Raw genomic sequence first — 15,559 nt, 5'->3', positions numbered from 1 at the left:
TAGGTACAAAAGAGATATACCGAGAGTGTTAAAGGAAAGAGACAAAGGTGTTTGCACTGCTGTCACAGGAGGTGCAAGGAAAATGCTTAAAGTTCAATGTGAATCATGCAACCTATTGCAGAATGTCAAACTTCCCTGAAGTAACAAACTCAGCTTATTTTTAGAACAACCTCTTTTCTTTCTTTTTTTTTTTTTTTTTCTTTTTTTTTCCATAAAGCAGTTAGGCTTTGAGGGTTCCATCTTCACAGGTAGTGACTAACTCTTGTCTTCAATCCAAAGGGCTACAGGCAAAAAAAATACACGTAGATTTTTCACTTTAACGTCCAGAGATCCCTGCTGTTGTAAGGACAGAATATAACTCCTAAAGACCTGGTGGCTGAAAAGACTGAAATCAAGAAAACAAGATTTAAAAGCTTTTAAATTATAGATAGTAAAGCTCCTGAATGCAGGTTGCGTATATGCACCTTCAAATGATCTACCAAATTGTACAGAAATACCAATTTAGCATAAAATCTGGAAGCACAGTTGGGACCGAAATTACACTTTTAGTCTGGTTTGCCATTTTATTCAAGACAGGGATTACTTCAAATAAACTGATTTATTTCTGCATAACACACAGTGTAAGGTAATTTGAGTATCTTCTTAATTTTAACCATTAGCAATGAGTATTTGCTGCTGCTAAGTTCCTCATACATTAATATTAAATGCAGTATTTCATAACCAGCCCGCATGTACCCATCTGGAAAGACAGTGGATGAATACATTTTCTATTCAACAAAACAAAGGTGAGCAAAGATTGCAACTGCTAACCAAAAAAAACCCACCACATCAAACAAACCTCTGAAGCAGTACATCTCATGAGTCAGTTTATCAATACAGCACAGTAGAACTGCACTTCAGTATTAACCATTATTGGAAAGTTCAATAATTCCTTGTTTTGAGACCAAACTAAAGATTGTCCATAAAACAGAAGGATCTTCACAGTTATGATGACTCTGCCAATGATTACAAAGATCCTCCTTCCTTCCAAATAACTGTTTGCACAAAATGCAGTTATATCCAGCTTTAGACCAAATTTCAATCTTTTTGCTTGGTGTACCAGAACCGACATTTTGCATCTCCTTGGCTGCTTCACTGCTTCCTGACTGAGTCACTTCACTTTTAGATAACATATCAACATTATTCTGATGGTGAAAGTGTATCTGTCTTTTCAGTTTTGGCAAAGCATAAAACTCCTCCTCACGGGCACTGCATTTTGCTGTATGTCTTCTCTCGTTGCGCTGTTTCCAGAGGTGTGTTGCATGTTTGATGAGTTCCCCCCTAGCTCCTTTACTTCCTTGTAAAACCCCTTCCTTCACTCTTCCCTGGATCTCTTCTCCATGAGAGCACAGTAAATGAAACTTCATTTCAGCAAAAGACTGTGCGATGAACTGGCACCGACCACATCTGATCTGTAATTTAACCTCTCCAGGATTATGGAACAGGTCTTCCAAATTGCACTTGTTTCCCCTGTTAAAAACAAAAAACAAGAAACAAACTATTTCAGCATTAGCCGAAAGCATACACGAAAGAGCTGATAGTTTCTGTCCATGCAAGTTCCAAGAAGAGGTGACATCCACGAAACAGTCTTTTGATTAAAAACAGGCACTGTTGCTACCGTATCCAATTTATTAGGAACAGATAAAGAAAGAAATAAAATACTAATAAGGTTGATTAGGAAACAACTGAAGCCGAATGATATTTGACACTGCTGAGTTCAGGAATGGCCTCTAAAATGGCAAAATAATCTCTGTAAAAATAATCTTTTATGACACTAACCTTTAAAAAATTGTTTTTCACCTTTTATTAAAAGTTCAAGACTTAGTGAGGTCAATCCAAATACCACTAGCTCTGTGCTAGAAAAGTACAAACGAGTATTACCAGCAGCTGACTACTCACAGAAACTAACCTGCTTGTACTGATTGATCTGAAGTCAATGTAAATCAAAACCACGGGTCCCACCTCCCACTCAGAGATGGAAGCAATGAAACTTCAGAGCTCCTTTTTTTCTTTCTTTTTTTTTTTTTTTTTACCTAAAAGTTTGCACCACTGTTAAAAAAAGTTTAAATAGGTCATTTACAACTGGACAGCCCCTCTCACTGATTCAGGACAGCTCTGCAATGTAAAGGAAACAGACACAAGTAACAGCTACATGTTCCTTGTTTAAGTTAAGGCAATCAAAACCAAACAACACAAAAACCTTCTCATGAAGTCTAGGGAAAGGACCACATATTGCTATTTATTAATACACGTTTGTTAATACACATATATCAATATACATTTGACAGATTACCCAAGAAAACAGATATACTAAATTATTCATTGTATTTCAACTCGTAAGGCTGAAAGAAAAGCACTGATATTTCTTAGGTTCAATATGTGAAAAATTTTCCAACTGATGTCCCAAAGAGTGGAACTATGCAAAGCAAAACACGTCTGGTCTGGTACTGAGGCATCAGGTTAAAGCACTGGGCTTAATAAAGTAATTCTAATAAAGTGTACTTCAATTAAAGTAAAGGCACAGTGGGGCAAACAAAAAAGCTAACATTTATACTGTGCCAAGAAAATTCACCTCGAATTCATAATGCAGAAATAAAATAATGCCCTATCCATCTCAATATGGTATATGATAACTTTTTTTACTTGGCAAAGCGATTGCAGAAGCAGAGGTAATCAAGGCACAAGACAGATTAGCTCACAGCACTCCAGAGAAGGAAATGGGATAATGATATTTAATAGTGTAAACAAACTACAAGCTAATACTGGAATATGAATTGCTTTTCACTTATTGCAGTTGGTTTACTTATCTTCTGGGGAAAAAAATCACAAAATGGGTAGAGGTTCAAGATAGTGCAGATTAACAAAAACAAAACAGAACTGATTAAAATAGCTCTATTGGTGGTTTGGGTATTACTAGAATATATGCAAAACTGCTTCAGACATGCCAGTGTCAGTAATAATTTGTATTTTACAAATCAGCTGAAATACATTTTGGATTTGGAATTTTGATTGGATTCCACAAGAGAATATTTAAACCACTAGGAATCTCACTTGGGGAAGAAAACAAAAGCAAAACAAAACAAAACAAAACAAAAAATAGAGATGAAAAATCAACACTTTTCATCGTGGTGATGTGGTAATGCTTATGAATTTCCACTGGTAATCTGAAATCCCATTTTTATTAGCACTTAATCAGTGACAGCACTCACCTCTCTGTTGCTTCTTCTGCCTCTTTTATGTTTGTGTCTCTGCTCCTCAGAGCATCTTGCAGCTGCTGCTCACTACTGGAGGGCTCGGTGCTGATAACAACCCTGTGCACTTCCCTTAGGTGACCAAAATAGACTTTTGCATGGCCGAAAACTTTAGCACAGAATTCGCAGCACACAAGCTTTTTGGGCTTGCCTTCGTTGTGGTGAAGCTTCATGTGCGTGCTCAGGCTCCCGGAATGAATGTACGCCTTCCGGCAGATCCGGCAGCTGTAAGGCCGCTTGTTCGTGTGCGTGTTCATGTGGTCCTGGAGGTGGTGTTTGAACTGGAAGTGATGGTTACAAACCTGGCATTTATGCCACGGCTTAGGCACAGCTGAGTACGTGTTTCTGCCTAAATCAATAGATTTAACCGATGGAGTGTCATTATGCTTGTAGCTTAAATATTTACTGGCAAGTGAGCTGCTTAAAACAAGATCTTGCCCTAAACGGTCGGGAGACTTGGCCTCTATGACAGCTGCAGAGGTCAGCGGTGCGATAGCCTGCACAACCACCACTGGTTTGGGTCTAATACTACGGTATTTTTTCACCGCCTCCGCTTTTTTGTCTTCAGGTGGCTGCAGATCAGCTTTCACCCTCTCTCTTCCTTCTCGAAATTTATTAACGATGCATTTCCTTCGCTTGGTCTGGAAAGCCAATAAATCATCCGGGGCTCTTCTCTTCCTGCCTCTTCTTTTCGAGGGTGTACCATTCAATTTTTTAAGGCTGTCAACATCCACTTTATTGGATGGAGAGAACGTATTTTCTCGAATGGTTTGTTTGGGGGCTTGTGTAAATGGTACAGCTAATCGTTTATCAGGTCCTTTAGAAGGAACATGAAAGGTTTTCACCGAAGCTGGTGTCTTTTCACAGTCAGATCTTATCGAAGGGCTGGATACATTCATAACAGCAGTACTCTGCTTAGATTTACAGAGCACTGAATTTTTCATCCTTGAGTAAGGCAAAATAGGAAGTTTTCCTTTTGGTGTTGATGGAGCCATCTGTATCGGACTGCCAAAAACTGCTGGTGAAAGGACAGTAACAGGATTTGCAGAATTTGCGGGTTTTTCCTTCAGTTTCTCAGCCATAACAAATGACTCCCTTGTGGTTTCAAGTGCCGTCTTCACAGAGTGCAGACTAAGTTTCATGGGATTACTTGAACTCACTGGCTTGTTCGAAGAGTCTTTAACTATAGATGGTCCAGAAACATTCCTGACATCAGTTTTTGTTTTGTTCACCGAAGGAGATCCAGATTCCACAGAATTATTTTCACTTCGTAAGGGGGCAGCTGTAATTTCAGATGACTCACGGTCTGATAGCATCACTTGCTCTGACAAATCTGAACTAGGACGAGTTTCAGGACAGTCTTCAGCTGGGGTAGGCATGGGGGAAGTCTGCGATGAGACCTGTGCTTTGGTAGGAATCTTGTTCTGTGTACCCGAAACAGAGACGTGAGCTGGTTTCTTGTCACTCAGCAGTTTATTTCTCACAGACTGGTACCTCGGGATAGGCAGCTTTAGGTTTTCAGAAAGGGCCATGTTTGACGGCTGCATTGGCTGCGGTACGGCGGGGGTAACGTACGGCAAGGCCAGGAGGGAGAAAGTCCCCTCGTGACCAGCAAGCTGCATGACGGCGTAGTTTTGAGCTGGCACCATCAGAGGTTTAGAACCAGCAGCTGAGATTTTTGGTGGGTTTTGTTCAGGCACAGATGACTGGAGACACGAAACCACTCCAGATGTTAAAATTTTTGGTACCATTTTGGGAGCGATGGTCCTAAACTGACTTTTCTTCTGAAAACTTTGTAGTATATCCGATGTGGATTTGTGTTTATCTGTAATAATAAAATAATACAGACATGTAATAAAGCACATGATGTTTTGTTTTGAAAAATTACTGTAGCAAAAGTAAAACGGCTTACAAAGGATACTATTACATGTAAGCTTATTAAAAATATTAAGCACCTAAATGACCGATAAATTAACTTTAGAATTGCAGAAGTCCTGTGGACAAAACAAAAATACTCCCTGAAGCAATGTGAATATACACATGGAAAAAAAAGTCTTAATCTAATTTTAAATGTATCTTCCATTCTAGATTAAAAACTACTTGACATTTCAGAACGTATGTGCTTATAAGCTGCTTCTGCCCTGGAAAATCTGAGCTAGCGCGGTGTCAGTATGCATCTGGAAGAACTGACTGGAAATGGGCAGTATTTAAACCTGTCATGATGCAGAAGTTTTCTGAGCACCTGTTCGATCACACCTTTTCACTGGCATCATGCTATCTGGCAAAGTTTCTTAACATTTAGAATTTGTGGGTTTTATGAGATACAGACTAAAGCTTACCTGATGAAGTTGTTAAAAAATTACTGCATTCAAATGTGTACAAAAGGACTTAGGATTTACCATTGCTAAAAACCCAATCACACACATTGTTCATGTTTTTATTGCCCACTAGAACTATTGTTGTATTAAGTTACTTTTCTTTTTTTTCTTTTTCTTGGAATATGCAATTTATCTAAGTTATAAAACAGTTCTTTGCTGTTTCTACTTGCATTGGAAAATGTCACAAATGTTTGTAGTGGAGAAAAACATGAAGGTAATTAAGGAAAACAAAAACAAAAGGAAAAAGGTGTAAGATTTAATCCACACTCAGCAGCAGAGATAAATGCTAACCTTCCACACACGCCGTAAAAAAGGACTTGATATATAGTTAAACTGAACTGCTACCATATCATATAACAGCCTCATTACCCGCTCTCAAATAAATTCAATTACCGATGCTTCCAGTTCTCAGAAACTGGGATAGGTTTTCTGAAAAAAACAAGAATAACCCAACAATCTCTCTAAAAATTCATCCACATAGACCCCAGCCATAAATGCAATTTGGGAAGGCAATTTCAGGATTAAAAAATACATAAGAGAAGAACCACATGTGAATAGAATATGTCAAAATAACTGCAATGAGATAATTCCATAGAGATGTATTCCTTATTGTTTCAAAGCCTTGTATATACATGTATTTATACATTCCTCCAGACTTAAAGAGGTAACTGTGAATTAGCACCAGCACTGGAAACTCAGTGAGTTTATCTTAATACTGGATGTTCTTTCCAGCCCTTACGCAGCTCGCAGCGCACGCTGCCGGTTACAGAGCTATCGCATTTCATGACCACCAGTCCTGGACAGACCCACGTGCGCACACATGGCGTGCACATGGGCAGTAAACCCACCGCCTCCGGGGCACGCCAGATCGCTGCACAATCCCACAAACGGCCCAGCCCCTCTGCAGTGGGTCTGATGCTTCTCCAAAGTCTCTGACCTACAGCATGTTCGTACTGTAACTGTGCAGAGCGCGGCGCTTTGATCCTTTTATTGCTATCCACAGCATCAAAACCCAAGTCTATTATACATCACCTCGGTGCCCCCAATAAAGGGAAACTACTGGGCACCAACTGCACTTCATTCTGCTGGAGGCCTGTAGAGATGTTCCGAAGTTCCAGATATCCCACTGCACGCATGAAATCCTGCACAAATACGAAGAGATCCCTACATACAGGGATAACGCCAGGACTAGAAAGTTTGTATAACCCAGAAAAAGCACAAACATCCTACTTTTATTCTCCAAAAGCTAGAAGCATGTGCTGTTTTTCACTAAGAACATCTATTTTGCTCATCTTCAATCACAAAATAGCACTGAGATAAGATAGCACTGAGAGTTTTTCTGTATCTTCTTGTTGCTGCTTTTAAGGCAATGTCTTGAAGAGCTTCTGAGAAGTAGTATAATAAAATATATTAATACAAGTATTAGCCAAACTGCATTGGTTAATGTTATGTAAATGTATGAATATAAATATTAACCAAACTAGACCCTGAATTTCAAAGCTAGTTACAGGTCTCAATGCGGAAGATGATCACACAAGTGTATTTTTCTTTTAGGGACAGAGTCTGCTCTTATTTTCCAGATTATACTTGCTGTTTACTGATATTAAAGACTCTGTTCAAACCAGCAGCTATTCACCTTGCTGCTTTGATCAAGACGGAGCAGTTTCCTCTTCACATTTATTTGGCTTGGGCCTCTCCCTTTTTATTTTAAAATTTCTTTCATTGATCTGCACGAACTTTTCAGCAAAGCCAGGACTTCAGCAGCAAACTCCACGTGCTCAGGAAATGATGGAGAATTGCTGTGGACATGCTACCTCTATGAAGGTGCAGAAACGGCAGCTGCAGCATCAAGAACTTTTAGTTTGTGGTTAGGAAATATTTGTAGTAATAACGCATTACACTGGGTTTGAAAATAAGTATATGTTCCTCATATACGTTGACTTGCCTACTGCAAATTCAGGCAGTAAAATCCCTTTTATTTAAGGATATACGTATTTCCTCAGTAGTCCACAAGAAAGCAGGAAAATCAACCACAAAATGTTGTTTTAAACAAGGTCCATTTGGATCAACATTCATCTCTTACAGTTAATATAGTGCTGAGCATTGATATAACTATTTCAAAAGGGATTTTTATACAAACTTTTCCAACTGGTGTAATTTTATCATAAATACTTTTTCCAGGCAGGCCATGTTTGGTATCAGCCTTGACTACTTGTTTTTTTTTTTTTTTTTTGCCAAGTTTACATTAGACCGTTTAGTGCAGAAATATTCACTGCAGTGCCTCTGGTATGCAAGGGATACTCAGCTCTGTATTTCGCTCTCATCCCACACAGCTGCTGTAGTTAAACAGCTTAGCCAGTGCCTAAATATAGAGATGGGCTAGATGCAGGCTAGCTGTCTGATGATCGTTCAGGCTGTTAAGACTTTGCATGTAGAAAGCTAATTGGAAGACGGGGTAGAAGATTATTTAGCACCTTGGCTCAAGTAAAAGGACCCAGCTGATTCACAGCCTGGAGGTCCTGCTGAATGCACCCAGAGCATCCGAGTGTCACCAGTGACCTAAACTGTTTTTTCTCCCATTTATACTTAGCTAGAAGGTTCGACAATACCCTTCAGACACAAATCACTACAGTCATTCATATATTTGACAATGAAGATCTTGAATGACTGGGACATGCTCTGGCTGCCACTGTTCGAGCAGACCACCTGGACATTAAACACACATCTTCCCGTGTCATCCCACCTCTGTTCCACATCACCTTCCAAATTACATCCATCAGTTCAAAGGGCTCTTTTTTGACAAGGACTTGGCAGTTGTGGCCCAAGAACCTCCATTCCTACACGGACACATCATGTCTTGCAACTAAGAAGGGGATCTGGCAGCTAAGGGAGGCCCTGCATTGGCATTCTTAAGGATGAGCCTTGCTTTTAGACCACATTACTTCTACAGGCACATCACTGAAGGCAGCAATTTTTATACTTTCTCCAAAACAATTTCATTAAGAATAAAGGAAATGAATGAACACATTAGATTCACTATCTGAATGATGCGAAGCTCACTTTAACTGATGTGTTTTCAGTCTTTCAAGCAGGCATGCACTTGGAGCAGTAGGTAGACACTTAAATAATTAAGTACGAGGTTAAATCAAATGCAATTCAATCCATTTGCTTTAAAAGTCTCTGCTGAAAGATTAATGGTTACCACACTCATACATGTGAATATCAAATCACTCTGATACTTGCAGGATGTCATAAGCTTTCCCCACTTTTAAATTATCTTAAAATTGTATAGGACTGGCCAATGATACACCAATAAAATTCAATGATGCAGCAAAGTCTCTGGTAGAGCCATGCTGGGAAGGGTTCTCTGGAGGAAGGAAAGCCTTCCACGGGGCTGCTGCTCATTCATGGCTCCCTTTCCTTTGCAAGTCATTCAGGTCTACTTTAGTCCAGCCTAGTTTGCTTCTTCTTGCAGTTCTTTCCATTTGTTCTCTCTATACGTACAACGTGCAACATTGCTGAATTCAGACACTGCAGAAAACATCAGAAGAAATCCTATTTTCCCCCTAGTCTGATCTACTTCAAACATTAAGAAAGTATCAAAATTTCAGAATTTAGAATTAACAGCAATACACGGAATCCCACTGTGCACTGGATGTTAATTACTTTTAAAAACCTTTGCCAGCCCACCTCATTTGCTCAGGGGTGTGCCTCATTTGCGTATGACGGGAAAAACAAAATACACACCAAAAAGATTTGTGGCATTTTACTCTGAGTTTATGTTGCTGAGGCTTTTGCAAACTTCAAAAGGAAGAATATCTGTTCTTTTGGAAAGAAAAAACTTGTAACCGCTTTCTAACACAATAACGCAATCCGAGATTTATTTCTGTCAATGCCAGTTAATCACTCATTTTGCCAGATCTCCATACACACTAAATACCTGTGGATACTGTCTTTCCAGCACAAGTTTCTTGTTTTGGCTGACCCAGCACACTTTGTTGGACACTTTGTTTCTCTGCAGGATTAGCATGCAAAAAAACACCACCTGCAAAAGTGCTTCAGTCAGTTATAAATAGATTCCAGCAAGAAAGGAAAAAAAGAAAAAAAGACAATATAAAACATTAACTTTCAGTTAATGCATTAAGAAAGCTACTGTTTCTTGCTATTTGCCATCTTTCTAGCCTCAAAAAATGTTTTAAAATCTAATATACTGCATGCTGATAACAAGGCAATCGTTTAATAGAGGAATAAAGCTGGTTGATGTGGTAAATAGATGAGATGCTTTAGCTTGAGTGGCATGGCAAATAGTCAACAGTACCAAAACAAAAAACTCAGAAAAATAAAGTTTCTGTAACTTTACTGAGATTTTTAAACATAAAGGGCTAAATCCTATGCTCACTGACACTTTCCATAATCTCAAACAAATCAGAAGAACTGCAGTCACTCTAGAAAACAGCTTGTGGCCTTCATAGAGTCATTAAGATTGGAAAAGACCTTAAATGATCATCTTTGATCATCTGGTCCAACCATCGCCCTACACACCTGTAAGATGGGAGGCTGGTAGGAAAGCCCACACGTCAGGAGAGCCCAACACAAAAAATTCTGTAAGAATCAACATTCAGTTGTTTCTCTTTGCCAAATATTGACCATCTGGGTAGAAAGTTCCATTATGTGTTTTTGCCTCAGATCCTTCATTAAAATTCATTTTAACAGAAAATGTCAGCCATCCCCAGGTACAAGAACATTTTTTAAAAATTCTAGTAATTTTGAATTAGAGAAAGACCTTACATTTGACACATCTTTCTGAAAAACTGCCCAATTTCAGCCCAAGTTGTAAGCTCTTGGCATAGGTTCAATAGATACACCTAGCACCTAACTTGTCCGATCACTCCCTTCTATTGAACGCGGTCCTGCTTCAGGCTGATGTTTTTTTTTCCTACAACTATAGCTTTGGGCCCAAAACCCCAAGCTGTAAACAAAGTAATGGCCTCTCTCTCATTAGCTCTTAATTGCTGGGCTCACACAGCATGAAAGAAACTAGAATCTAGAGAGGGGCAGCAGGAAAAGGAGAAGAAACCTAGAAATAAGATTTGGAAGGCGTCTAGGGCAAGGATTCAGGCTGTGGTAGGGAATTTTAAGCAGGCATAAATGGGTGAGGAACATTACTGTTACATGTGATTTGGAGAGGAGAAGCATTTAAACCACGGGGATAATCTTGTATCTTCTATTTCTCATCTTTTAGTGCTTGATTTTTAATGAGTCATATAATTACGTCTACATAGGAGGCCTTTTATGCAATTTAAAATAAATTAGAAAAATAAACAACCTAAGTGTTCTAACACAAGGCTGGAAAACCACGGTACATCATTCGCACCAAGACTAAGACACAGAATGTACAAATACATCCAGAAAACGTGTCCTGGCATACCAGAGGAGGAGCAGGATGAAAAGAGCTTGTTATAATTCTGGAAGGGAAAATGAGACCTCTTAGGGCTATATGTAATTATTTTTGGTTTTAGCTTCCATACAGTTTGCTAGTTGTGCACTAAGCATTTTGCCATTTAGAAAGGCCTTCTTTGCCTTAAACTCTGCAGAGTTTATTATTTTCCAAATGCGTTTCAGTCCATTTCAAGAAATTCAAAGAGTAGTGGGACGCTGCCTGGATTCCTTACGTAGTCTGCAAAAGACTCTCCTGAGCAGAAGAGAGTGTTTCGGCAATAAAGTTGCAAAATAAAAACATTTTCTGCCATTAACTTCATTAACGTGGACATTCAACATTTTTCAAATGTGGGAATAAGCTAAATTGATTTTTGGCATAAACACTGGTAGTCATGTTGGAGAGAGTTCACGCAGTGATCCAAGAACATGGGTTCATATTTAGGGAGGTTCTCTGGTTTCCTAATTCTTTTTTTTTTCTCCTGACAGAGATCCTTGTTGCACTAGCAACCACATCTCAATAAATGCCAGTGTTTATACAGATCTACTTTTCACTAAATTAGTACCTGACATAATTTATACCAAAAAAAAAAAAAAAAAAAAAGATGGAGAAAAAAACAGTAATCCATTCTGTATTCCCAGAACTGTTTTCCTTTGTGTTTGAATGTACACAAAGGAGTTGATTGATGATTTACGATTTCTTTCTGCCAATAGTCTCACCAGCATCTTGGCCGCTGTGCCCCTGTCCTTAAGGAAAAGTGTAATGTGAAACAATAACTATGCAGAGCAGATCTGTTAACCAAAAGTTAACGAAACAAAAAATTATTGCATCTAGATGCTGTATTAGCAGCACTAGCAACAATACTAATAAAATTGTTTTGCATTTCTCATAGATTGGGATTTCTCACTGTAGGGTTTAAATGTTCTGTAGCAGTCTTGAACATTTACCTCTTTGTATTATTCCAACACAGGTAACTTTTAAAGTTTGCAGAAAAAAACTATTTCTGTGGGGAACAGCTAGCGGCCAACAGCTTTAAGGTAAACTTTGGGTTTTAATGTAAATTGATAACCCACATCTGGGTAAATCAATATTCAAAAACAACATCTTATGCAAAACGTGGGCAAAAACATAACTCTTACGTTATAACCTCTTATAACACAACCTCTTATAAAAAAGCCATTTATGTGCTACTGTATAAAGGCATAAAGTCTTGAAGTCTTTCCTAAATGTCAGAACATGTGTAACAGATTTTTAAACACTCATTTGCAATTAATTTTAAACCCGTTTATTAACAGATCCGTATGTTCTTTTAACACCTCTCATACTGTGTTTGGGAAATTCAAAAGCTTTCCTTTAGTGTTTTTTGTTTTTTTTTTTGAAGACAGTCTTTCAATTTATAAGTTACAGATTTCATACCACGGTTAACATAATTAATAGATTTTAAATAGATCACAATATTTTTGTATCGAGAAAGAAAAACTGCCATGAAGAGCTAGACGTAAAGCATCTGTTATTTGTAGTAACTTTATCTGCAGCTGACAAAATCACACATACCTTTTTCTCTCTAACGCAATAAACATTTGAGAATAACGTTTGTGTGGATAAATCTACGGGCTGCAATGGTACCCAGCCTCCTCAACCACAAACAAACAAAAACCAACATCAAAGATTAAAACATTGGGTCTCCTCTGTTCAGGAAGAGAACACCTTTTCTGAGAGATGCTGTTTCATACGCACATCATCAGAGAGAGCGTGTTTCTGCTTCCATATGCCTCTAAACTAGTTTCAGTAATCAACCATGTCAAACCTAGAGTGTGTTATCCAGCAACCATGCTGCTCTGACATGGCTCAGTTAAGCAGAAAATAAATGATTTTGGTAGTAATGCAGTTCCAGTGTTCTATCTTTGCTCTTTTTGCCCAGTCCTGACATTCAGTGGAGGATAGCATCCCTGTAGATCTGTGAAGCCAGGCTTCAGCGATGCAACCACCTGGGGGAACTAATTGTTCAGAAAACAGATAAAGGGAGGGATGCAATCACTGGTCATAAGCTCGTAATTCATAAACTTTCAATCGCATTGTCAATATTAATTAGGTACTCTAAGAGGTGGGCACAAACATTAGTTTCAGAAGACTAACTGGATTTTTAAGTATTACTTTCCGGGAGAACTGCCAGTTGAAATTTCTTTAAGTGAGCGTCAAGAAAGATACAGATCTAAACAGTAACTCTCATTGTGAAGTTGATGTCAGATGTAAAATACTTTTTAAAATGACTATCAAGATGTCATCAACCTGGACAAAATCCCGATATGCCTAATGTAAGTGGTAATTAATAGACTTTATTTTTTCGTTAAGTGCAGGAAACATTAATGACCAGGTCTGATTTAAAAAAAAAAAAAAATGAAGACAGAATTCTTCAGAAACTATGCAGCACAAAAAGGTCAAGTAAAACCATTTTATGAATAAGTCATGAAACATCTTCTGACTAGACTCTTGCTCCCCTTTCAAATACGCTGAGACCAGAATCAATCTTCTTACTGGGAGCTCAACCCTTCTCCTTTCCCTCCACGGGACAGAAAACACCTACTTCTGATTTCAGAAAGGGAATTAAGATTCTTATTCCACAAACTCTTTTTTTTTAATTCCCAAATACTGATGTTCAAATGGAGAGCACAAGAGTGAAATTGTTACTCATTTTTTAGAATATCAATTTTTATGTGAAAATCAAGAGTCTTTATTTCCGAATACAGCCCTGTGTAAGACAATACAAATGATTAATTCATCACTTTGTCTTATGGATTGCCTGTAGAGCAAACTTATATTACTTGAGACACTAAAAGCATCTGTATGGTGACTTCTGTATTACAAACCTTGAAAAGTGATCGCTCACTGAAGATGATCAGACAGGGCCCGGTCTATTTTCAATCTTTGAGTATGAACAGATATTATTCCGCCAATAAATGACCAGAATACAGCACACGTTAAACTTAGATGATTGTTGGAGAGTAGATTCTGAGGGATTTTGTAAACAGTTCATTTCTTTTGAAAATGACCAGAGCCATTTAACTTTTTGAATGGAAAATCTCTAAGGGTTTATTTGGTCTAGGTGTCCCCTCTCTTCTTTTTTTTCCACAATCAAAATTTCTCCAGAAGATGACTCTGTGACATTGGCTGAAATATGCAAAAAAACATTGCCACCTGTCATCAATTCCACTAATCTTTATTTTTGTTTTAATCTTTAGAGGATCTCCAGGATCCTTTAAACAGATATGGATTGTTGGTGTTTTGTTTTTTTTCCCCAAAGACAAACAAGCCCCGTAAAGCAAATGAAACAAACATCTTCAGGAAGACAATGGTCCTCCTGACTAAGACATTACTTTCCATGACGCAACATTATCACTTGCTGCAGAAGCTGAATGTGGTCTTTCTGGCAGTAGGATGTAGCAGAAAATATTTAAATTACAGCACCTGAATGCTTTTTTTTTTTTTAATCCCTACGTGAGTAATTCAAATTGCAATGCTTATTGACATTACTATGCTTGCCCATCCTAGCTCCTGTGTTCCGTAAGGCAGCACTGGTTCTCAACAGCCCACACTGGCCGTGCTGTAAAGGAATTGACTGAATACATTGCTAAGTGATACTGCATCAGCAAGCACTTCTGATGGGTGCCACCACGCAATGGAATTAAAACAGGAGCGTAGTCACTAGGCAGGTGGGCCAAAGACGACATCCTTCGTTTGCTGTGTGCAGAAATTTCAGATTAAATTCCAAACTGAATTCATGCTTAGCTGGAGTGCTCACTGTGCTGAAAGCAACGAGACGGCTCTTGTGAACAAAAGGAGACCCTGGTTGCACGAGTCCAGCAGAGGGAGTCGGACTTAACACAAAGCTGCCTCCATCCATCCCTAGAGCTGGGCAAGTCTGTGGTAAGCACTGAAGTTTATCTGAGCCAGTGGGGTTTCATTTATTTATTTATTTAGGTGTGCAACTCATGTCAAGTAGCCTAGGGTAATTTTCAAACCTGTAGGCTAGCCTACAGATCTAATTATTTTGTGACACTAAATATGGCTTCTACTGAAAATCCCAAATGTCACGAAATCTTAAGACACGGCCTTTATACAACCTTCCAAAGCGCTATTAGCATGGCAAAATATTCTACTGTGCGAACCTTTCACCCAATGTTTTGTATAACCTTGAGAACGCGTGAAAATCTTAACGCAAAGCTTTAAGGCTTCCTGTTAAAATTAAACTATCTTCTGTAGCTGTGGCATAATTCTTCTGCAAAATTGTTTTTTTTTAATAGTTTAGTGATTGTTTTAATCTAGTTAATACCCTAAATATGTCTGTGTTACTAAACACACCAGTAAATATAACAGATGCTTTTTTTTCCACAAACATCTGAAAATAAACCACTGTTACCAACATATTTCTCATCCCAAGCAATACCCTGAAATCT

At 38.4% G+C, this 15,559-nt stretch overlaps 1 protein-coding gene across 4 annotated transcripts in view; it reads right to left on the bottom strand.

Moving 5' to 3' along the window:
* Positions 1–285: 285 nt before the first annotated feature.
* The window catches only part of ZNF438 (zinc finger protein 438), a 46,143-nt gene continuing 30,869 nt past the window's right edge, over positions 286–15,559 (bottom strand). For 3 of the 4 annotated variants that reach the window (XM_082752302.1, XM_082752304.1, XM_082752303.1), the window contains exons 5-7: positions 9,609–9,713; positions 3,249–5,115; positions 286–1,509 (exon numbers count right to left, since the gene is read on the bottom strand). In XM_082752302.1, the coding sequence (XP_082608428.1) occupies positions 903–1,509; positions 3,249–5,115; positions 9,609–9,713 (2,579 nt within the window). In that variant the 3' untranslated portion in view covers positions 286–902. The remainder of the gene's footprint in view (positions 1,510–3,248; positions 5,116–9,608; positions 9,714–15,559) is intronic. The other variant, XM_082752305.1, reaches the window with a different exon arrangement.

Source organism: Aythya marila (assembly GCF_965140915.1).
Source record: "Aythya marila genome assembly, chromosome: 2".
Lineage (NCBI taxonomy): Eukaryota > Metazoa > Chordata > Aves > Anseriformes > Anatidae > Aythya > Aythya marila.
This window is presented reverse-complemented; position numbering and strand designations above follow the sequence as displayed.